We start from the raw sequence: 25,194 nt of genomic DNA, 5'->3' as shown, positions 1-25,194 counted from the left end.
TAACTCCCAAGTGCTCATTTCATGTAAATATATTGTTTTATAAGCGTGTTTTTGTGATATTTTTAAATAAAAAAAACAAGTTTTTTTTAACTGAAAGTAAGGAGCGACATTAAAACTTAGAACGCACAGAAATTACTTCGTATATGAAAGAGGCTGCTTCCTCATCAACGCCCCGCTCTTTACGCTAAAGTTTGACTCTTTCTCTCAATTCTTCTTTTTAAAACAGTAAAAAACTTTAGCGTAAAGAGCGGGGCGTTGATGAGGAAGCAGCCTCTTTCATATACGAAGTAATTTCTCTGCGTTCTAAGTTTTAATGTCGCTCCTTACTTTCAGTTAAAAAAACTTGTTTTTTTATTTAATTTCTGAACTTTTTTGAATCAATGCATGTTTTGATTTTGGCTCTCCGCAGAGGAATAATCAAAACGAAATTTGCATATTTTTTTTTGGCTTAATGGCTTTCTCATAATTTTGACCGAATGATTTTGAGAAAAAAAGAGCGGGGGACGAAACCTAGTTGCCCCCCGATTTTTTGGTCAATTAAAAAGGCAACTAGAACTTTTAATTTTTTACGAATCTTTTTATTGGCAAAAGATTTACCTAACTTATAAATTAGCTTACGTAAAGAACTTTTGTATTCTCATGTTTTTATTATATATATGAGGGGATTCGCCCCATCGTCAGTACCTCGCTCTTTACACTAAAGCTTAAATTTTATCCCAATTCATTAAGAATGACCCCCTGAATCACAAAAGCCGCAGAATAAGTAGTTGAAATTACTAAAAATACTTTAGCGTAAAGAGCGAGGTATTAGAAGGAGGTGAGCCCCTCGTATGGGTAATAATTTCTGTTTGTTTTAAATTTTATTGCTGTTCCTTACTTCCAGCTGAAAAAGCTTTTTCACTTTTATTTTTTAATTTTTTTTTAAATAATGCTAGTAGCCTATATCCTGCTCTCCCTTCATGGAAAATTTCTTCTCCCATTACACATTCTCTAAGGAAAGTTCCCCCAGCATATCCCCCTCTTCTCAACCCCTCCCCCAAACCAAAAAAATCTTCCTGAAAACGCCTGTATATTTCCCAATACCCATTACTATATGTAAGCACAGGTCAAAGTTTGTAACTTGTTGCCCCTCCCACGGGGACTGTGGGGGAATAAGTCGTCCCCAAAGACATAGTTATAAGGTTTTTTGACTACGCTGAATAAAATGGCTATCTCAGAATTTTGATCCGTTGACTTTGGGAAAATAATTAGCGTGGGAGGGGGCCTAGGTGCCCTCCAATTTTTTTGGTCACTTAAAAAGCGCACCAGAAATTTTCATTTCCGTTAGAATGAGCCGTCTTGCAACATTCTAGGACAACTGGGTCGATACGATCACCCCTGGGAAAAAGAAAAAAAACCAAAAAAACAAAAAAAAACAAATAAACACGCATCCGTGATCTGCCTTCTGGCAAAAAAATGCAAAATTCCACATTTTTGTAGATAGGAGCTTGAAACTTCTACAGTAGGGTTCTCTGATACGCTGAATCTGATGGTGTGATTTTCGTTAAGATTCTATGACTTTTAGGGGGCGTTTCCCCCTATTTTCTAAAATAACGCAAATTTTCTCAGGCTCGTAACTTTTGATGGGTAAGACTAAACTTGATGAAACTTATATATTTAAAACCAGCATTATAATGCGATTCTTTTGATGTAGCTATTGATATCAAAATTCAATTTTTTAGAGTTTTGGTTACTATTGAGCCGGGTCGCTCCTTACTACAGTTCGTTACCACGAACTGTTTGATTTTTCTCTTGTGTTGATTAAAAATGTTGTATGTATATTGTATAAATAAAAAAAGTGTTTTGTAAAGTGTGATTTTATTGTGTTGATTAAAAACATATTGTATTTATTGTAAAAATAAAAGAAAACATTTAATATTCTAAATTATTGTTGTTCCTCTTGAACATCGTACTAGGAGTGACAGAGAAATTATTTATTCATTAAACAACTACAGCTTACAGTCAGTTGTAGTCCAGTTTGTTGAAGACCAAAATATGCATCAATTTGTAACACCATTCAGATCTTTCCTTTGTGGTCCATCAATGTCGGGCAAAACAACACTTTTAATAAAAATAATTCGAAACTGTAATAAAATGGTTTTTGGAAAACCCGAAAAAAATCTACTATTGCTACAGTGTTTGGCAAGAGTCCTATGATAAAATAAAGGCTATTGCACCAGATACAGAACTCATACTGGGACTTGATGTGTTCAACATTATTGAACCAAACTCTCGGTTGAGTATCGATGATTTAACTGAATCCATGGAACAATGGTCTCCGGGAATGCCACAATTGTCGACTGTCCGCTCGCATCATGAACATATTTCCGTTACCTTAGTTCTACACAATCTCTTTCACCGGAGCAAATGCACGAGAAAACTTGCTTTGAATTATGCCTACTATATCGTTTACAGGATTGTTCATCCTTCAAGTTCTCTAATAACTCTGAATGAAAAAATATATCCCGGTGCTCCAAAATTTCTACTGTCAGCCTGCAGTCAGGCAACAAATAAACCCTATGGTTACATTCTATTGGATCTCAATCAGAATAAACCTGGGGATCTGTATGTAGTCACAGATATTTTTGACAATGAAATTACTGTAAATCTACCAGTGAACAGTAAAAAGAGTCATTAGTTGTAATCATGACACTGAAAAAACTATATGAAAATATATGTTAATTTTCCTTTCCAAGCAGTTGGAAACCGGCACTTCGGAAAGCCACGCTTTGGAAAGCCGCACATGAAATTGACAAAAAATTCATTAATCTCGTAACTGAACTGTGTTTAAATTCGACCGAGAGTAATGTTTAATTGCCAGAAGTAGTTAATTGGCAGACATAGTAACATCTTTATATTTTACATTCCCTAGCAAGAAGCAATAAGAAGGGAAGAGATTTAAAATTTAAATAAAAAGTCTCGGCCAAGCGGATGATAGCTTTTATATGCTTTTAATGTCAATACTAGCATGATTTGTAAACAGTTTTCTCTAGAAAAATGGCTAAACCCTACAAATTGACGCCAATGGAACTTGCCTTTCACTTATCAAACACTTTGAGGACGATATCAGTAAATTTATTAATGATGAAAATATTGCCAATGATAAAACTACTTTTGCTTCAAGGTTCACTTTGCCGAGTGGACAAACATAAACCCTATCACGTGAGACCTGCTAATGTAAGTGTCACTGATAAAAAGGAAAGGTCTGTTCAAGATTCTGGAACGACAACAAAACAAATTGAGTAAGGGGAATGAATTATAATTCAAGGGAAAGTTATAATCTACTTGATTTAATATATGATATGGTTACAAATCGTAAAGCACTTACATCATTTGACAATCCTCTATACAGCTTTTTAGTTAAAGTCTTATTACCAATAGTCAGTTTCTAAGGAAATTAAAGGAACATAGAAGTCTTACATTAAAAGAAGAAGAAAAAGATTTTAAATCAATCCGGAAAAAATACTTGCACACCTACCGCTAATACTAGCAGAAGCAATATAAATAATTGTTTGATGTCACCAGTGGTGGTGGTGAGACAAAAGCGAAGACGTACTGACATCTTCTCATAATCGTCACCACCAACTAGTATGCGAAAGGGTAGCGTACATTATACTACGTGTTTGCGTCCATATTGGTTGAAGTTTTGATTTGTGTTTATGAAAATATTGGTGAAGTGGGAAGTTTAAGTTCCCCCACCGCATATTCTGAAGTCACTGACTTCAAAAAAGTTATCGACAGACTACGTACAAAATGAACCAAGTTACACTCTACATCGAAATCAAAGGGTTCGTTGTTATCATTATCGAAAAACTAAAGCGTTTTTCGCACTGTATTTAATGAACGCATATTTGTTTTAACTCTAGATAATATTCAAAGGCATCAAAATACACCCAAGAAATATATTCTACTTGCATTCAGTATCTTTAGTCACTATACTTATGCTATTCCATTGCGGACAAAGAAAGGTGTTGAAGTTTCTGAATCTATAGAAAAGTATTCTTAAGCAAGATTGCTAAAGAAAAATGTAAACGGATCTAGGTAGTGAGTTTATTAATCCAAATGCAGAGAATGTATTGCCAAAGTATTGTAAAATGATCTATCATAGTCATGATCCAATAAAGGGTTCAATGGCTGAACTATTGATAAGAACTAGTCTACTTTTAATTTCAAGATGTTGTACATTGAATAATACTGCTGCTTTTATTAAAGATTTAGAAAAAATCATGCAAATTTATAATCAACACCCGCATCGATCTCTTTCCAACGTTAGCTCTCATGAAGTTCATCGAGTAGATCATATTAGAGTTGACACTTTTCTTAAACAATATTCCAGTGAAAGGGTTGTGAAGAAAAAATTCAATGCTGGCCATACTATTCGAATCAATGGAACTACAATATTTTTGAAAAAGGAGAACTACTTATGGCCCGCTGAACTTTTTAAAGTGTTCAAAATCCTAGACGCTAAACCAATAACATATCGTCTACGAGACACCAAAGATGAAGAGATTCTCAGTGTTTTTTTTTACTTTGACCTCCAAGAAATTAAAAATAATAGTGAAATCTATCAATTGAAAAGACATTAAATAATCATACACACAAGGACCAGAAACAGTTGCTTGTTCGTTGGCCAGGATATACCTCTGATTTTGATAATTTCTAAGTGACACTCATGTCCAATGTCTCTGATCTGATGTACATTGGTTTATATAAGACAAGTAATTTTTGGACAAAATTCTTTCCCGTCATCAAATTCGATAGTGACTACAAAGTGGCGCTTGTAGATTGTATTCTCAAAAATTCAGATGATATCCTGAGAAAAGATTGTACACATGATTTAAAAGTTGAACCACATAATTGGCCACTCGTTAGGAGCATTGGATAGATACAATGAAATCGGGTGAATGTCCCTTGGTCACATTACCATGCAAGGAATTTAGTAGTAGGAAGGATTTGGGTCGTGTGATCAATAAAAAAAATTTTGCTCATAATAATTGTTCCTTTCAATTCAACTATTCAATGAAACAAGGGAAGATCTAAGCTTGTTCTCCCATTGACTGTGAGAAGTTTATTCTCAATGATAAACTGAGAGATGTTCTTGGTTTTAATCAGAAAAGAACCAATGGTAGAAGTGCTGGAAGCACTAGTGGCATGGATCGTGTCATTTTCTCAGACTATCCACCTGGTTTCTTCTCCAATAGTTGTATTTTTCTTTAAGCTTGATTCATTGAAACATTGAAAGTTGGTAATAGCAACGTTCCCCTCCTATGTGTTCCTGAACAAAAACCAGTCAAGGTCACTTTCTTCATTACAATTTAAAGCATTTTCATTACGTTTCTGAAAACACTTCCTATTGGGAACTCTGCTAGTTGGCACTAACAACTGAATTAGGTGAATATTTAGAAAAACAAAAGATTTGGCGGTGACTACATGTTATTTTTTGCCTGTTCAATAGTAAGATGTCTAATAGAAAAATGGCACTCGTTTTTTCTTATATTAATTGCTATGTTGCTACTTTTCGTCCAAGACAAATGGGCCATGGAATGTGCTATTACAAACATCGTCCATCAATACTGTGGCAATGTTCTTGGCAATTGGACAACAACTGCTCTCTGATAACATTCATCTTCAAATTTATCTCAAAGAAGATTATTTCGTGGATATGTCTTCTACTTTTATAGATTTACATGTGGTAGTCAAGAAATCTGACATTGAAACACCAAGTCTTACTGCTGAAATATCCTATGAAAATCGTGTATTGCATAATTTATTTCGAAAAAGTAGTGTCTGCATAAATGGAAGATTGATGAAAACTAGCAACAATCTCTCAAGTTATACGAGCTACATACACTTCATTTTGATGACACCAAAGTCATATAAGGAATTGAGGGGCTCAGCCAATGAATATTTATATAAAACAGACACTATCACTACAGATGCACTGAAAGAAGCGATAAAAAGTGAACTACTTTTAGTTGGGAAAATAAATTACGTGATTTTTAAAATACCCCAATGGCTACCATCTAGCGCTAAGGTGGAAATCAAATTAATGCTTGCACCATCCAATTTTATTTTGCGAAAAGAACTTCCTACATCCCCCAATATAACAGTCTCTCTCATCTCGGCAATATTGCACATATTGAGCCTCGAGTTCCAGAGGTAGTAATGTCTTATGGTGGCGTATTTGTTTTAAAAGGGTGCAGGTAGTCCTAGAAAATAGACGGTCAACATGGACATTGGTCAACACGGTCAAATTAGCCATAAAATAAATGTCCCACAGCACAGTGGTGTTTTGAGGCATTTTGTGGTGCAAAATAATAAATCTAGCCGAAAGAAGGCTAAAATACCATTGTGTGAAAATTCTAAAATAGTTAATTAACTTAGAATTGTTGAAAACATATACGCATATTGAGCCTCGAGTTTCAGAGGCAGTAATGCCGGAAGCAACAGAATTACAACAGCAAAAGGTCATGTCACTTTGGCAGTGGAAAAACAAAGAGCTAGTGTAAAGAATATCATACTACTTGTTCCTCATACAATCACCAATCAGCAACATATAACCACGGCTTTACGCACCATCACCTACTCTTCGCTTATCAATGGTGAAATTCCTTCAAAACTAGTATTGACGTTTATAAAAAGTGCTAGTTCTATAGGATCGTAGACTACTTTTCCACACAAATTAGAAAAGTTAGGACTTCCTTCTTTTGCCTTTAAAGTAAATGGAATCCCACTCTATAAGAAAGTACTTCGACAAATCCTATAGGACATTGTATAAGTTGATAATGCAATTCCTATACTGCAATTCACAACTGTTTGAAAATGGCGTAGCCGATACAATTTTTGAAAAAACTCATGGTATCATCGTATTGGACTCGTCTGGCACTCAAGATATGAACACTCCCTCGTTAGTATTGTACGAACGGGGAGTGTACGTTTAGAATGCATCTTTTACGAAACATAAGCTGAGAGCATTGCCTTAATCTCACTAAATCCATTTGAAACTTACTGGGAAGTCGCTCCTGACGTCAGTGCTCTACTAAACCTCACACTATGAATACAAATAAAATAATCAGATTATATAATATGGTTCTGTACATGTCCAAATACAAATCCTATTGTATACCATTGGGTTTCCTTGAATAAATGAAAGTATTAACAATACCCTAATTATTACTAATAAGAGTCCATCGAACGTAAATACAGGTCAATGTCCATGCATTTTTCAAACAATGAAGAGTATAGATTTTTTTGATAATCTTGGCCTACCATACTCATTCTACACTCTGCACATGAACAACTTTATTGAAAGCAGTGGGAAAACTATTATTCAAAACCAAAAGAAAGTGATAAATTTAACGACTAAAAGCAAAAGAGCACTACCATGCACTACCATACATTAAATGCACTACCACGTTTTGTTTTCCAATGTTATGGCTACACTTACAATGAATTTCTCAACATTTACGTAGACAACCCTCACTTGAATGAATTCCTAGTGGAAAATATGCTTTCATCCCTGTATAGTTTTGTTTTCAGTGCCATACGGATAAAATGTTCTGAAAATATTTGTTAATTTGTTTATTGATAAAAAATGCATAAATATATAACAAATTTTTTCCCTCTTTATATTTCTTATTCTACGTATAGGTAGCTGTCGAGAACAACTAATGGCGGTAGATAATCTGAATTTACTCTATTCTGATCTTGATATGCAAATGCAAGGGTCACATTTTCTACTCTACAATGTAACCACACACTTATTGTATCTCTTTGTGAAGTCAATCATACTATTTTTATTAATTTTATAAAAATCAATCGTTTCAATTTGCTTATTTGAAGCAATATCACATACAGGGTTTTCAAATAGAGGATCACTTTCTGTAAAATCCAAATAAAAATTAGTAGGTTCAAAATCATAGTAGCCATTGTCTTTGTCTTCACGACGATGACATAGAAACCAAATGCACTTGTTACTCCTACAGTTGAAGCGTAGACCTGATTCTTCGTCCTAAAATAATTTAAAGCCACGACGATACCAGTCTTTTAGAAATAAATTAAAATATCGTTTAGGGAGCTTTCCAAACATACCTGGATAGTTATTCTCCCAATTTTATCATAGTGACAATTGGAGCATAGGAATCCTCCAGTGTTAGAGTCAAAAATCTCTTCAATACAGGAATTACAGAATTTATATTTGTACTACATATTCTCCATGCAATTTACACGGAAGGCATTATTTACACTTTTCAACATGCTCGTCAGCTATTGTACAATTCTCACGTGATGACCAGATGCCCAGTGTATACATACATAGTCAACATGTATAGAACATTTATTTTCCCTTATTGACTTTCTCACCGTTAAAACAAAACAGACTTCCGATTGCTAAAGAGTGTTCTTTTCTATATATCCAGAGAGGAGTAATCGAGTAACATCACAAAACGTGTTTAGACAGGATCTGTCCATTTATTTATTATTTTCATGAAAAAATCACTTGGCTAGAGTCTTAATTCTTCATTGATTTTCATTTCGTTTCGTTTCAATTAATATGTCAATAGATTGTGTACATGTGTTTGGCCCACGAACTAAAAGTTTCATACAATAATCCTAAGACGGAAAATCCTATCTCTGAGAAAATATTTTCCTTTGAATAGATAACTAGAAAATCATAATCTAGAATCAAACATTTTTCCTAAATCAAAAGATTCTGCATGGATGTTTGTTTTTCAAATCCATCGAGTTTCAAATCCTAATACTCTCACAGCAAACTACTTCAAGAATATTCCTAGAGGAAAGGTAACCTACTAAAAACTATCTAACAAGGAAGAACATTCACCACTTAAAAGTATTTTTATTACATAATTGCAACAATATATAGCTCATTTTTTACTTATTTATTCAACTTATAGTCCTCAATATATTTCACTATTGCATTCAAAGAAACTTGAAGCCTATATATATATATATATGTATATATATATATATATATATATATATATATATATATATATATATATATATATATATATATATATATATATATATATATATATATATATATATATATATATATATGTATATATTATGCTAAGTTTTGCTGCAAACATAACCTCTCCTCAAATATATATTTGCTCATTGATATAACATATCTTGCATATATTCCATCCCATTCAAGGCTTAGTCGACATTTTCTTTTAATTTTTACTGCTACGTTTGGTACTCTTGTCTTTATATAGTTGCTGTTACCAGCGTCACTAACAACTTCTAATATTGCAACCATACCAATTTTTGCTAACCTGTACTGTGAAATATAACCTAAACGATAAAGAGTATACCCAAACTGGTCTCTGTCTGAATTCTACTTTCTTATTAATATGAATTACATTGAAAATTCAGCCTTATATTGGATCTGGTTGCTATGGCTGGTTGGTAGGCCCTCATAGTCATATGCAAATGGGATTCTCATGGAAGTATACAAAATAGATGCACCCTCTGTAGTTTCATCTGACATTTAAGTAGGACAAGCCTCAGTCATGACCCATAAACTATAGGGAGCTATAGTGCCTCAAATATGCGTGTTTGCCCTATATCAATGTTACTAACATTACTGATCATAGGGTTAAAAATTCCACGCAAGGTGGAATTCCCGGCAAGGTTTGAAATATATTTAGTAATTCAAGTCTTTTTCATACGAAAGTATGTTCAGAATAATTTCTTAGGGGGGAGAATTTTCGGGGGGAAATTTCAGCCTGGATGGAATTGTCCGGAGGAAATTTATTAGGAGGGGGGTTCACATGGGAGGAACATTCCACGGAAGAACTTTCCATGAGAGAATCTTTCACATGGTCAGAAAGTAAATAAAATAATTTTTCTCAACGGAAGGAAAAGAGCAACATTAAAGCATGAAACGAACAAAATTTATTGCGAATATGAGGGGAGGTTGACTTATACTTGACACTTCACTTTTTACGCTAAAGATTGACTCTTTGCCCTGATTCTTTAAGAACGAATTCCGATAAACAAGGTTGGATTAATAAGAATAATAAACCTTTTTTTTAAATACTATAAAACTTTAGCTTGAGGAGTGAGGTATTGAGGAGGGGAATACCCGCCCCATATATGGAATAATTTTTGCTCGTTTTATGTTTTAATGTTGCTCTTTGCTTTCAGTTGAAAACTTTTTTTTATCTAATAGCACATCGAGATGAGAAAACATAGCCTAGCGAAAAACTTAAATGTTAAAAACTATGGTTGTTGTTTTGTAAAAGCTTTAAATAACTCTATTATGACAAAAAAAAATATATGTCACAAGTTCTATCCAAATGCATAGCCCTAGGTATAATCTACGGCAATACAGTTCAGATTAATCAAAATAAGAGCTTTTAAGGTCTTTGAATAAAATAAAAAAAATAATAACACCATTTTATGTCCTAATCTGCCAAAAGACCGGTAACTTCTCTAATGAACAAAAGTGCCCTTAAAATTTGACTAATTATGTTAATCTTTATTTAGTAGCATCTTGTTTTCGTGTCGGTTCTTGGAAATTTCATTTTCTTTAGCGATGTAATGGTTCTAAGCGCCTGTGGTTTGTTTGTTATTGCTTTTTAATTAGTAGAAACCACATATTTCCTTATAGAAGAGAAGAGTGAAGTGGAAACTTAAAACAAGAACAGTTTATTGTTTCATAACATATGCAACGGATGTTAAATAAGGACTAGCTCAAATAAACCAACTCATAATATATGTATATATTTTTGGAATTTTGAAAAATTAGCACTGTCCTGAAAGCAAAAAAACAATATATGATTTCAGCTTTTGTAGAAATAATACACAGTTTACATTTCCAAGCCTTTCCACTCCAGAAATGACCAGAATGACCTATTTTTGTGCCATATAGCCCTTTTCTATGGCGATAAATTTATACACAACTCGTAGACGTAAGAATTACCTTTGAGTGAGCTCTTAAGGGAGCTCTGACTTTTGCATATGGAGGCATTTTACTAATGAAAAAGATACCCATATGCATATACATTTTCAGTTTCAGTGGGTACCAAAATAAAAGGAAAAAAAATATGGGAGAAGAATCGACAAGAAGTAAGCTAACGAATTTTTAAACCAAACAGCTTAAGGGGGCTAAACTTTCCTATGAAGGTTTAATTATCTTTGTTAATATTTGGGTTTATACGGACGAAAAGATTTGTGAAATTCAATTAGTTATACTTGCTTCTTCGTTTTCAGTGGTAGACGTGGCAACACTGACAAAAATATGAAAAAAGATCTAAAGGATTTTTTTTTTTAGAATGTCTTATTTTTCAGGTGCGAATAGGCAGGAGACGAGTTCAGGAAACAAAAGATGTTCTAATTTTGATATTCTTGGAACTTTTGATATCCCTTGGTACTTTAAGAATAAATAACGGTTATTGTTCCTGATTCTAATTTAAATGAAAAAATGAATATTAGGTAGCTTGTATCAGACCACACATTTCACTTTTTCTTAGCTAAAGGGATTGGGAGGGGAGTGTTCAAGAGGGTGATTACAAAATTCCTATGAAGGGTTTTCGATTATGTAGATTTTATTGACGCCCTTGCTATTCTTCCCAGCATTTCCACTCCCTAAACTTGGCTAAAAAGCGTCCATTGTGGTGGCATATTAAACTTTACGATGCTGCGATAAAGAAGAATGTATAAAAAGGCACGTACAGTGTCCCTATAGCACCAGAAACAAAAAAGAGACATTGGTGACACACAGGGAAAATTTTACTTTTCTTGAATTTTATAATTGGGAAGGGGCCTGAAAACCCCCGGTTGAAAGTTTTCAACTATGGTGATTCTCATAGTACGTTTTCCATTCTGGCCCGCCTCCATTTTCACTTTTAAAACGATTCGGATTTTAGGCCGTTATCACAGTCATTGAAGTCTGATGTTACTTTCGGACCGAACTCAGACCTAGCTTGTTACTCTGTTGAGTTAGGTGTTAAATCATTTTGGCATCTTGTTTCTAAAAAGGTAGAAAGATTGCTTTTACTTTACAAGATCATGACTTTGAAGTAGTATATAAACCTTAAGCTTAAGATAAAATGCACCATATAGACTCCTATATATAAGATTTTTAATGATAGGACTCTGTCTAGGATTATAATAGCCAACGAAGCTGCTATGAAAACTATCCAGGTCTGTGAAAAAAAACTCAAAATCTAAGGAAAAATACAATCCTTTGATTGCTTGCGATGCTGTTTACATGAATTAAATAAAAAAAAAAAAATTTTTTTTAGCTGAAAGTAAGGAGCGACATTAAAACTTAAAACGAACAGAAATTACTCCGTATATAAAATGGGTTGTCCCCTCCACAATCCCTCGCTCTTTACGCTAAAGCTTTTAATTGTTTTAAAAAGTAGAATTGTGGCAAAGAGTCAAACTTTAGCGTAAAGAGCGAGGGATTGCGGAGGGGACAAACAAACCCAAACAACCCCACCCCCCAAACAAAATAAAATCCCCCTGAAAACGTCTGTACACTTCCCAATAACCATTACTATATGTAAACACTGGTCAAAGTTTGTAACTTGCAGCCCCTGCCCCAGGGATTGTGGGAGAGTAAATCATCCCCAAATACATAGTTATTATGGTTTTCGACTATGCTGAACAAAATGGTCATCTCAAAATTTTGATCCGTTACCTTTGGGAAAAAATGAGCGTGGGAGGGGCCTAGATGCCCTCCAATTTTTTTGGTCACTTAAAAAGGGCACTAGAACTTTTCATTTCCGTTAGAATGAGCCCTCTTGCGACATTCTAGGACCACTTGGTCGATATGATGACCCCTGGGGAAAAAAAAACAAAAAAAAAACAAATAAACACGCACCCGTGATTTGTCTTCTGGCAAAAAATACAAAATTCCACATTTTTATAGATATGAGCTTGAAACTTCTACAGTAGGGTTCTCTGATACGCTGAATCTGAGAGTGTGATTTTCGTTGTGATTTTCGTTATGATATGACTTTTAGGTGGTGTTTCCCCCTATTTTCTTAAATAAGGCAAATTTTCTCAGGCTCGTAACTTTTGATGGGTAAGACTAAACTTGATGGAACTTATATATTTAAAATCAGCATTAAAATGCAATTCTTTTGGTGTAGCTATTGATATCAAAATTCAATTTTTTGGAGTTTTGGTTACTATTGAGCCGGGTCGCTCCTTACTACAGTTCGTTACCACGAACTGTTTGATTGTTCATGAGCGGCATGAAATTACGTTGGTTACATGATCCAGTTTGTATGAAAACTGGTTCTCGAAAAAAAAAAATCGCTTTTTAGCGTACAATTTTGACACGAAAAGCTACAAGAGAAAACAAGAATAATAATAATTAGAAACTAGCCCCCCCCTCCATATTTCATCGTAACAAGTTAAAGATGGAAACCTTATAAGATCCTCGGAAAGTTGAGACTCCTTTGGATGAAAGTTAACATGAAAATCAGCTGGAGAAAGAAGCTTCCGGAAAAGACCTACAACTTCGTACACAATCGATCTAGGAAGAACTGTAAAAATATTAAAATAAATGCTGACTTACAGATATCCTAAGATATTTCCATAGGAAATTGTAAAGCTTAAGCAGATTCATTAATTCCGCCAAAGCTCAAAGGGAAATTCAAGCAGAAACTCAGATTATGGGAGTCTATTACAGTCTGACAGAGACAATGAAGATTTATCCCAGTCTTTCTGCTCGAATTGACTGGAATAATATTGAAACTATGTGATTACTGTGACTTGTATTTTGCAGAGCCATCATTACCCCCCAAACCTCGAACGGAGCATAGTTTTAGGGTGGGGATTCAATGGGCCTTGAAGGTCTGAGCCTCGATCCAGTGATAGTGGTTTCTTGCCTTTTAATAATAATAATAGTACTTGGTAGAGAAGTGAAGGAAAACAACTGAGACTTTAGTGCATATACAACGGAATTTATTTTTAAAGGGAAAACCACTTTATTTGTATGACAGGGGTAAGAATACTCGTCCCTTTAACATTTGAGTTCTCTTTAGATATAGTATGTGGGTATTTAGTGCAAATACATTAGACTTATTTACTATATGACATCTTTCAAGTCAGTTTTATAATAGCACAAATAGCAGAGGCTAAGCCAGAACCCTAATATTGAGTACGGAATAGCTCTCTTATATTAGTTAGAAAAGTTTAATGAAAATCTCTTATCTGCTGCTGTTACTGGCAATATCTGTAGAATTCACCTATGACTCGGGCTAAATAATAATCTCGCTTTCGTATATTATCTTCTATTAGCCTTTGCTGCTCCAATAAGATCTACTATCATTTGTTCCAGCACAAAAAACATCATCCTTTTTGCAGTGATTCATAGGAACAGGGTTTTTTAAATCCTATTCTTTCTGTAAAGTCGCCGCCATTTAGTGGTCGATTTCGTGATTATATTTTACTATTGGCTAAACATTTGAATTTGAAACGGTAAGAACTGTGTTTAAGCCCTTTTTTCAACCAGACAAGTGGTCTTTTGTCTAGGAGACTATAGATAATGAAGTATTTAGTGACGAAAGCCTGTGTTACTTTTCAATTGACAAACTGGTAAAATATAATACGCTTTTTTCTTAATTTTTAGTGTACTCAACTTTTTACATAATTGTCGATTAATTTAGAATTTTGTGATAAAATTATTCCAAAATTTATGAAGCAACATAAAAAAAAAAACAAAAAAAAAACTCACAGAAACCGATAAAGGATCAGACTGTAGAGGCGGCTTTCCTTTATCTGTTGCATAAATGTTGATATTACATTCTTCAATACCACAATTCAATGAGGTTTTGGTTGCAAATAGTACACCGGTAGCCTCCTCCATAAAGAAATATGTAGAATCGACTGAATAAACTATTTCTGCATTTTGACCAATGTCCAAGTCTTCAGCCTAAAAAAATAAGTAAATTTTCAACATAGGTAGTCTGATTGAGGTTACATCCGGACAGATATATGCAGGCATCATTTTGTCTTTTTTGAGGCATTTCTAATGGTCGTAAAGCAGGATTTTTTATGCTGAGAAATAGCACGGGTCTTAAAACGCCTAATAGGGAACATAGCGCGTGCCTCGCAATAACTAATAGAAACATAGCGTGCAATTCAAAACATTTTTCCTGGTGTATCTAGCAATCCCTAAGAGACGCTAAGTTATTGTATCTAATGGAAAAAGTGAAATGTAAACGTTATCCACCAAAATTAGAATTTATGTGTCTTTGCAACCAATGCATTCAGATTTAGAAGCTTACCACTAGAATTCCAACTTTTAATTTAAGCTAATAACGCATAAAAGGATGACCAGAGTTTAAAGTTCAATTTTATTTTAAAACATTAATTCTACTTAAGGCTATCAAACAGTCCAATACACCTACAGACGCTTTTTAAGGCCTAGATGAGAGGAACACACTTGGAAAAGCCTAATTTAAGTTACTAATTATTTCTTACTTTCTCTTCCTTTTGGCTTTCATTTATTTTTGAATAGGAATTTATGACCGTTTTAACTTCAAATTAATATAAGAATTTATTTTTGCTGTATTGAGTACACTACGAGTCATTGCATTTCCTCAAAATACGCCATTTTTGGAAGCAATGAATTAACAAACATAAAAGCCTTTCGTCTTGTTGACTTTGTCGTCTTGATATGTCTCTGAAATTTGTTTCTATCCCCTTTTATCCCCTGCATTTTTATGTATTCAATGAAAATTTTGAAATTACCATTTGGTCAAAATAGTCCAGAACCTTCGGGGTCAACATCCTCCCCCACAGAATCCAGGAGAAGGGCTGTAAGTTATGTCCCAGGGGCCTATTAGGCTTTCATAAAAGAGGTGGTCGTAAAAACTTCAGAGGAGGCTCAAATGATTAGAAATTGAGAGTGTCAGTTCCCATTTTAAGAATCAAAAGTGATCGGATGGCAACTGACCCCCCATGCCCTCTTTTCCAAAACTGCATCCAATCGGTTTTTTTTTTAAATAGACTACAGATTATATAACAAAACCTCCGGGGTTTATTTCTCCCCCGGAACTGGGGGCAACTGTTATATATTATGCTCTCGAGGCATATAAGATTTTTATGGAAGGGGTGGTCTTACAAACTTCGGAAAGTGTTTATTCGACCGGAAATTTAAAGTTCTAGTTTCCTTTTTCAGAGTCAAAGAGGACCGGAGTGCAACTAGCCCTCCGGTTGACACAGCCTCTCAGACCCCGGGGGCAAGCTTTGAAAGTTACGCCCTGAAGGCAAATACGGTTTTTATAGAAAGGGTGGTCGTATAAGCTTAAGAGGGGCTCATTTGATTAAAAATTAAAAGTTCTAGTTCCATTTAAAATTCAGCAGTGGTGGGAGGGCTACTATCCCCCATGCTCTTTTTCCAAATAAATTTCGTCGAAATTCTGAGATAGCTATTTTGCTCAAAATAGTCCATGCGTCATATAACAACGCCTTTGGGGTTGACACAGCCCCGCAAAGCCCGGGGTCAAGGGCTGTAAGTTATTCCCTGGGTCATGTAAGCTTTAATGGAAGGGAATGGTCATATAAACTTTGGAGGAGGCTCATTTGATGGGAATTGAAAGTTCTGGCTTCCCATTTTAAGAGCCAAACGTGATCAGAGGGTAAAGACCCAACCCTGCCCGTTTTTCCCCAAAGGTATCTAATCGAAAATTTGAGATAACCATTGTGTTCAAAAAAATCTAAAGATTATATAACAACGTTTTAATTGTTCCACTTACATAGAATTTTGCCAATGGAGAAGACACAGACTCGTCAAATGTTGCACCAGATGGATATGCCACAACACGAGGAGAATCTACAAACAATGGCTTGTTGTCATTTACATCTTGAATTCGCACTAATGCGGTCGCAAGACTAAACTCGGCTTTTTTTACCTGAAATAATACATCACATTAGTGTTTACGAATATGGACAAGCTCTGAAAACGGCATTTGCATTGACTTTACAATGCTTACATATCTCCTTCGTCCTCATTTTTCAACCTATTGAAGTACTTGTTTCTAATTTGCATGAAAAATAGTCTCTTCAATTACTGACCAGTTTACAAGATTTCCGCTTGGAAAGACTGAAATTAAAAATTGTGCCCTTGCGCGACACCTCACACTCTTCTAAGTACTCACCCTTGACTTAGGGGTTACTAAAACGTATCTTAGTGCCCTGAAACATTTAAACGTTGCCTTTAAACTTCTTTAGCTTACGTGAAATAAAAGTAGGCCCTACACATTCTCTAACCATTGAAGAAATATTTTGCTTACTTTCTCAAAGCATGCACTATTCATTTTCTGCTGAACTGTGCATTTTGTCACGTTCCACCTCAGTGAAACCTTTTAGCCAAAGAGCGACCACAGCTCCAGATAAGGCAGTATTTGGATCTGCACATTTAAGATTTCCCAACTCTGAATAGTTGCAGTCTCTCCACTTGTTCATTTTTGAGCACATCTCCACGAAAAAAATTAAGTAATAAAATTAGGCTCGGTGGGATGAGGTGAACCTACTTGACACTCAACAAGTGGCTATTTGCAGGCTCCTCACGTGGCAAAGTGTATCGGGCCTCAACTTATTGAAACACTTAAGGAGTGACAAGTCAGTCAGCCATGAACTCCCCAAAAGCCTGTGAATCTGTGTTTCAACTGCCGGAAACTCTTTTTTCAGTATATTCACCTTATGTAGGACAAACGAAAGAAAGTCCAATCGAACTCTCGCTGAGGGGGTCATACACGAAGCCAAGAATTTTTGAAGTTTTCTTTTGCTCCTCTATATCCAGCTGCTATATCTAGAGCAGGTTCCACCGCTCCAGGATTCATCCAACCAATATTTTTAGAGAAACTCATCGTGTACTTGCAGCCTGCAGCAACTTATGGTTTTCCACCTGACAAAATCCTGATATCCTTTTAGCTTGTCCTGTCTCTTTGGACTCTTTGTCACATATCCCACAACCTAAACTATAAAGATTTTGATTCCTCTGGCGAATTTTTAATATACCTATCAATTATAAACATTATTTATGTTATTTATAGCACTTTGAACAACTCTTAAAGACAGTCCCTCAAAAGCCAGGTTTCGGTATTTAGCTTTTATATTGTCTTCCAGCAACAGACTTCTAAGAGCTTACTCATTCGCAAAGGAAAGGTACTGCAAAATACGTCTAGAGCTTACCAATATGTAAAGGAAAGCTTACCAATACGCAAAACGCAAAGGGACCAATAGTCAGATGCCAAATACTCTCGCAAATGATTACATAAAATCCCTAAAAAATGTTTGATTTGTTTCTAATAAAAATAATGCAAATGTCTGTTGTTACTTAGGTATCAGCATGTTACTTGTCAGAGGTCAATATGGCTGAGTCATATTTTCATAATTTACTCTTTTTCAATCATTTTTCCATAATGGGGTGTATCGACAACAGAATTTGGGTATTTTTGTGGTTGATGCAAAAGGTTTTTGCAAAATTTTTATCAGTTTGAAAGTAGCAAGAACTACATTTAAAAAGTTGGGTTCTAGTGGTTGCTTTTACATTACCTTCCTGAAAGGACATGATGTACTCACTTTTAGTCTTCCAAGAACAATTTTGTTTTTAAATTAACGCAGGCTACTAACAGGGCTGATAATTCGATTCTCCACATTATAATTTGATGATATCCGTCTTAAACGAAATCACCAGTAAGGTGACTGGACGGTTGGGACAAAGTACAGGTTAGATAGAAGAGTACTGACGAGGAGTTGTATTCATTGAATCAAGTAACTAAATTTAAGGTTTAAATTATTGTTTGAGCTTTTTCCATCATCATTTTGCAAAAAAGTGACAAAAGGAAGATTTTAGGTAGAAATTGGCAAAAAGATAGATTTACCCATCACTCGAGAGAAAGAGTGAAATGAGGTAAAATGTACAAAAAAATGAAAGAGTGACAGTTGGCGATCCTGACTTGCACGTTTGATTTAACTGTCTCTCTTTAGAGATTCATGAAAATTTCAGCGGAAAGTTGTATCACAATCGAATAGATTGTAGTTTCCTCGAGCAAATGACTCCGTGAATTAAATGAGCAAAGCTCTTTGCAACAAGAGTTAAGTGTAGGGGTAATCATACAAGGCCTGAACCAATGGCATTAGGATTCTGTGAAAGCAGATATTCTCTTTCATGGATGGGGAGGGAGTAAGGAGCTTTTGGCAGAGGAAAAACCAGCATATCCAGGCTTCAATGCATAGTGAGGAGATTGTTTTGGGTAGTGACGATAAAAATGAAGAAGTTATTATTTTCACTGATTCCAATTTTTGCTTGTGCTTTTTGAGCTCTATAGCCTCTCAAAATAGTTTCCATTTTTCCTATGGTCAAAAAAAGAATAAAGTCAAAGTCATACCATTTGAATTTTTTCTCTTGCCTCTATAGTTAAAATTACTTCAGAATAATCCTCTCTGTTAACTTCTTCTATGCATGAAATGAAACCAGTAGTATTATGGATTTCAAATGCACCTATAAAGAAAAAAACCGCATTTAAACTACTCTTTAATGTGAGGCAAACTTATTTCATTAAACTCTTGACAGTCACACATCCTCGAAAGCTTACGCTGTGTGTATTTTGAGTTTAAGAAAAAAGTAAAAAATGAAAGGTCAGCATCTTTTCTCCACTTGCGGTCAGGAAGTTGTGGTCCTTTAAGGTAAATCTCCAATTTTATTTCAGCTCAATTTTTTTAAAGAGACCCGACAAAACACAATGACGCCACTGTTTAGAAACCGTGTGACAATAATACCCAGTCAGTAAGAGTTAGCAATGATCGTTTGGTAACCGATCGTAACGCTACCAGATTGAGATTAAGTGACAACCAAGATGTTTGCTAAGTTTTTGAGCAATATTTTGTCTTACCGTCAATCTGTTTGGGTTGAATGGAATAACAAGATTTACAGTAATATTTATCAGAGGCAACGCTACAGCGTTGCATATAATAAAAGCCATAAGGCTGCAATGTTTTATTATTTATTTAATTTTATTCCCTAGAGGCACTTCATATGGAAGGAATGGTCAAATAAACTTCGAAGGAGGCTTATTTGATTGGAAATCGTGAGTTCTAATGCCCTTTTTAAGAGTCAAAAGCAATAAGAGGGACACTTTGCCCCCACACCCTCTTTTCCCCAAATGCCTCCGATAAGAATTTTGAGATAACCATTTTGCTAAAAAAAAGTTTAAGGGTCAAATAACAAAACTCTGGGGTCAACACAGTCCCCCCAGGGCCCAGGGGCAGGCATTGTAAGTTATACCGTAGGGATATATATGGTTCTTGTGGAAGGGGTGCTAAAATAAACTTCAGAGGGTGCTTATTTGATTAGAAATTGAAAGTTCTAGTTCCCTTTTTAGGAGTCAAAAAGATCGTAGGGCAACTATTCCCCCCCCGCACTCTTTTCTTCCCAAAACTATCCGATAGAAATTTTAAAACATCTTTAAAATATTCCAAACATCAGATAACCGAAATCCAGGGTCAACAAAACCCACAGAGACCCGGGGCAAGTGTTTTAAGTTCTGCCCGTGGGGCATATAAAGTTTTTATGTAAGAAGTGGTCGCATAAACTTCAGAGATGACTCATGTCATTGGAAATTGAAAGTTCTAGTAATATTCTTATGATTCAAAAGTAATCGGAGGGTATCTACCCCCTCAACCCACACACACAACCTCTTTTGTCCAAATGCATCTGATAAAAATTTTTAAGGTAGCCAGTTTATTTGAAATAGTCGAACGGTCAGATAATAAAATTTCGGGGTCAAAACACCCCCCCCCCCCATAGCCCAGGGAAGGTTTATATCTTATGCCCCGGTGGCATATAGGGGTTTTCATGGAAGAGGTGATCGTGTAAACTTTGGATGGGACTCAATTGATCATAAATTAAAAGTTTTACATCTCTTTTTAATAGTTAAAAGTGATCTAATGGCAACTAGATCCCTCCCCACCTTCTTTTCCCCAAAAGTGTCCAATCGAATTTTTTTATGCAATGATTTTGTAAAAAATGGATTAGAAATCATATAACAAAAACTCCAGGGATAACACAGCCCCTCAGAACCTGTGGTTAAGTAATATAATTTCTGCCCCGGGGCATATAAGGTTGTTATGGGAGGGATGGTCATATAAACTCCGGAAGGGACTCATCCGATTAAAAATCAGAATTTCTAGTCCCCTTTTCCAGAGTCAAAAGTAATCGGAGGGCAACTGGAACCACCCAAGGTCATTTTAAACCAGATGCGTCCAGTCTATATTTTGAGATAGCCATTTTATTCGAAATAGTTCAAAGATCAAATAACGAAAACTCTGGGGTCGACGAAACCTCTCATAACCTGAGGGCAAGTTTTGTAAGTGACTCCCGAGGGGCATATAAGGTTTTATGTCATGGGTGGTCGAATAAAATTCAGAGGTAGCTAATTTGATTGGAAATTGAAATTTCTGGTTAGCTTTTTAAGAGCCATCAAAAGTCATCAGAGGGCATCTTGCCCCCACCCCCTTCCACAGCCTCTTTTCTTCAAATGCATCAGATCAAAATTTTGAGATAGCCATTTTGTTTGAAATGGTCCAACTATCAGATGACAAAAACATTTTAACTTAAGCCCGCCACAGAGGCGCCATTTGGGGGGGGAGGTCGGGGGTGGGCAACTGCCCACCAAAGAATTTTCCAGAGGGCCCAAGCTTCCAACACAAAGGGCTCTTTGCCGGCCATAATAATCCTTTATGTCCAACATAATCCATTCTGTCCAATGGATTTGAAATTACTGTACGCCTATAACCAAAGAGCGTAATTACCTGACGACCCTTGGAGTAATTACGTTATTTGCTATTAATCATTTTAAACTTAGAAAGTAGGTTAGATACATAATAAAAGTCTCAAGTTCTGTCAAATGCCCATTTCCTAAATGGATGATTAGATCATATTAATATTATAAATTCTGAATATTTTCAGTAATTCCTCTAAGTTGACAGATTAAAATAGGTCAGTTGTTGTAAAATGTTTCGATGCTTATTTCCTTGTTTTAGTGACTATAAGCCACCGTTTTAGATTACTTGAGTCAGTTCTTATTCTGTTTCTGTCCTCGTTTTATACACATTAACTGTATCATATGTGTAAATAAACATTTCTTATGCTCGACACATAAACCTTATGAAAGTTAGAGACGTTTGACATCCTCTACCGGTCGAACCCCAGATTGTAGGCCAACGCTACCATAAGACTCTAAAGACGAGAGCACAGAGAGAAGTAGAAGACTTTACATCATTAAGCCTTTTAACTTTTTAGTTAGGTAAATATAAAGGTATTAATAGCCATTAGCATTATAACTCAAAAGATCACCAAGCATCTGAAAAAATTTATGACAACTTCGACGCTAGGAAAGAACTTCATCCAATCTGGAAATCCAATCTTTGGTGGATGAAATGAAGCGAGAGTACTCCGACACTTCTGCCCGTCTACTGGTCGAATTTGACAGAAGGTTTACAGATAACTTGCCAGTGATGAGCACACTCGAAGCCTTGGATCCAAGCTCGACCAAGTTTATGGACACAGAGCTGCTCAAGCGTTTCTCTGCTTTTTACGGTGAGCTGGATATCAACGACATTCTTCTCGAATCTCAAGCTGATATTGCCAAGCGTTTCCTGCTCGATGAGGAAAAAGCCGGAAAGCTTCCTAGACATTGTCGACCATCTTCAGGCATGACCAGCGGCTTACTCAGAAGTAATTAAAATACTTCGCATTGCTACCACACTTCCTGTGACAATGAGCGTTTGTTTTCTAGCCTAGAAATAGTGGCTGAGTTCCACATTCGGTTACTGTACATTTCCAAGCAACACACGGGTGCTGAAAATGCATCTTTACTTAGAATGTTCGATCGACGTGCTGCCAAAACCCGCATTTTTTCTTACGCGACACAAAGTGAGTCGGGGGAGGGGCCAAGATGGAGTTCATACCCACCCCAATATTTTGCCCAAATGGCGCCCATGGCCCACCAGAATCCGGGTGAAGAATTGTAACTTATGCCCCGGGGCATGTAAGGTTTTGTGGAAGAAGTGGTCGTATAAACTTCGGAAGGGACTCAAATAATCAGAAATTGAAAATTTTAGTTCCCTTTTTAAAATTCAAAAGTGTTCCATTGGCAACTAGCATCTCCCTACCAGCCCTAAGGCCACACGGCTCCAATATTTATTATTTATTTTTCCAGAGGCCCTTCATATGGAAAGGATTGGTAGTATAAACTGCGGAGGGGGCTCATTCCATTGAAAATCGGAAGTTATAAGGCTATTTTTAGGAGCCAAAAGTGATTGGAGGGCAACTAACCCCCCGAGCCATTTCACCCCAAATGTATCCAATAAAAATTTTGTAAGTAGTTCGGAGATAAGAAAACAAAAACTCTAGGGTCAACAAAACTCCCCAGGGCTCAGGTGCAGGCCTTGTAAGTTATACCCTGGGAGTATGCATGGTTCTTATGGAAGGGGTGCTCGTATAAACTTCAGAGGGGGCTCATTTGATTGGAGGTTGAAAGTTCCAGTCCACTTTGTAAGAGACAAATAGGATCGAAAGGTAACTATTTCCCCATGCTTTTTTTCATCCGATGTAAATTTTAAGATATCCATTATCTTAAAAATTGTTCAAACATCAGACAAAAAGGTCTGAACAATTTGAGATAGCCATTTTCTTTGAAATAGTCCAACGATCGGACAACAAGACTTCGGAATGAACATAGCCCCTCAGAGCTCAGGGAAGGATCGCACCTTATGACCCGGGGGCATACAAGATTTTTATTGAAGAGCCGATCACCTAAATTTCTGAGGGGACTCAAATGATTAAAAATTCAAAGTTCTAGTTACTTTTTAAGAGTCAAAAGTGACCCATTGGCAACTAGCCAATGGGTCACCAGTAATTGCTCTTTTTTTGTATTGACTTCCTGCATAGTAGTATAAAAATCCTAACATATCAAGTACATAATTACTAAATGGTGTTTAGTGTTGGAAAAAACGTATCTGATTTGCTCCAGATCGGCTGGAAACTTGAAATAAGCTTTTTAGGTTTAGGAAATCCAGTACTACATCAATATAATAAACCTAGGTTTGAGTTTCGTAAAATGAGTTATTTTGGAATTTTTTGTCTGGACTTCCTATACATAAAAATGCATTCAAAGTAGCTTTGGTATATGGGTTATTTTAGTCGCATTCACTTCAAATCTATCTGATTTTTCAAGTAAAGTTAGAACACAAAAAGACCGTTTGGTTACATCTAGGAAGATAAGGTAACTTTATGCTTCAACTGGTAGCCTAAGCTTAATGAAGCGTATTTCTAGTAGCAAGGGAATTAGGGTCCTGTCAGATGCAATCGCTTTAAATCAATCCACTTTTCTTACGATTGCTAGACCATTTTAAGAAACTCTGGTTTCAATCTTGAGAAATAAGGTATCTTCATACCTCAACTGGTATTCTACACCTAAGCAGCGTATTTCATGTAACTAGTGGATTTGGGTAGTTTCAGATATATTTGACTAAATCTAGCTGAATGTTATTAATGTCGGATCAATCTATAAAAGCTTAAACCCCGTCCTGATTTATATCCTTCATCCTGCCAGAAGCAGAGCCGACATCGAACGATCAGTCAATCACAGCCATCGGAAAATTCTAAGGCTGCTTAGTTATATTGACTGTCGAATCAGAGCCGCCTGTTCAAAATGATCTGCCTACAAAAAGCGCTTCTGGTAGGGTAAATGATGCCAATCCAATCGAGCCTTTAGGTTTTAGTTAAAAAATAAGGCAATTTTATGCCTCAACTGGTAGTCCTATCGTAAACCTAAAAACAACTAGACCTACGTTGCCCGGGCAACGTGAAGTTTTGCGACAACCTTTGTCCGGCTTCACCGACTAAAGTGTTGCGAGAGTAACACTTTGGTTTTGTTTCTTTGCTATCGATCAGTAATCACATGATCAAAGGCTATTCCTCAGCGTTGAAAAAAACAACAACAAAATAGTATCGAAAGAAGGGACTAAATTGACTTTGCAGCCAGTTGTACTTTATCCTTTTCAATCGTAGACATCGCGACGGATGAAAACTCGGAACAATATCTTATATAATCTAGTAGGTATTATAAAGCTATCCCTAATTTTTCAGGATCAAAA

The 25,194-nt window shown here is 35.7% G+C and overlaps 1 protein-coding gene and 1 long non-coding RNA gene across 20 annotated transcripts in view; one reads left to right on the top strand and one right to left on the bottom strand.

Annotated features, from left to right (window-relative positions):
• LOC136039633 (protocadherin Fat 2-like) overlaps window positions 1-25,194 on the bottom strand; it is a 264,014-nt gene that overhangs the window by 29,170 nt on the left and 209,650 nt on the right. For all 19 annotated transcript variants that reach the window (XM_065723534.1, XM_065723540.1, XM_065723553.1 and 16 more), the window contains 3 exons: window positions 19,425-19,537; window positions 16,788-16,943; window positions 14,762-14,959 (listed from right to left, as the gene is read on the bottom strand). In XM_065723534.1, the coding sequence (XP_065579606.1) occupies window positions 14,762-14,959; window positions 16,788-16,943; window positions 19,425-19,537 (467 nt within the window). The remainder of the gene's footprint in view (window positions 1-14,761; window positions 14,960-16,787; window positions 16,944-19,424; window positions 19,538-25,194) is intronic.
• The window catches only part of LOC136039761 (uncharacterized), a 97,205-nt gene that overhangs the window by 32,134 nt on the left and 39,877 nt on the right, over window positions 1-25,194 (top strand). The gene's annotated exons all lie outside the window — the stretch shown is intronic.

This window comes from Artemia franciscana, chromosome 2, assembly GCF_032884065.1.
Source record: "Artemia franciscana chromosome 2, ASM3288406v1, whole genome shotgun sequence".
Taxonomy (NCBI): Eukaryota; Metazoa; Arthropoda; class Branchiopoda; order Anostraca; family Artemiidae; genus Artemia; species Artemia franciscana.
The sequence above is the reverse complement of the archived record's forward strand: the minus strand, read 5'-3'. Positions and strand labels throughout refer to the sequence as shown.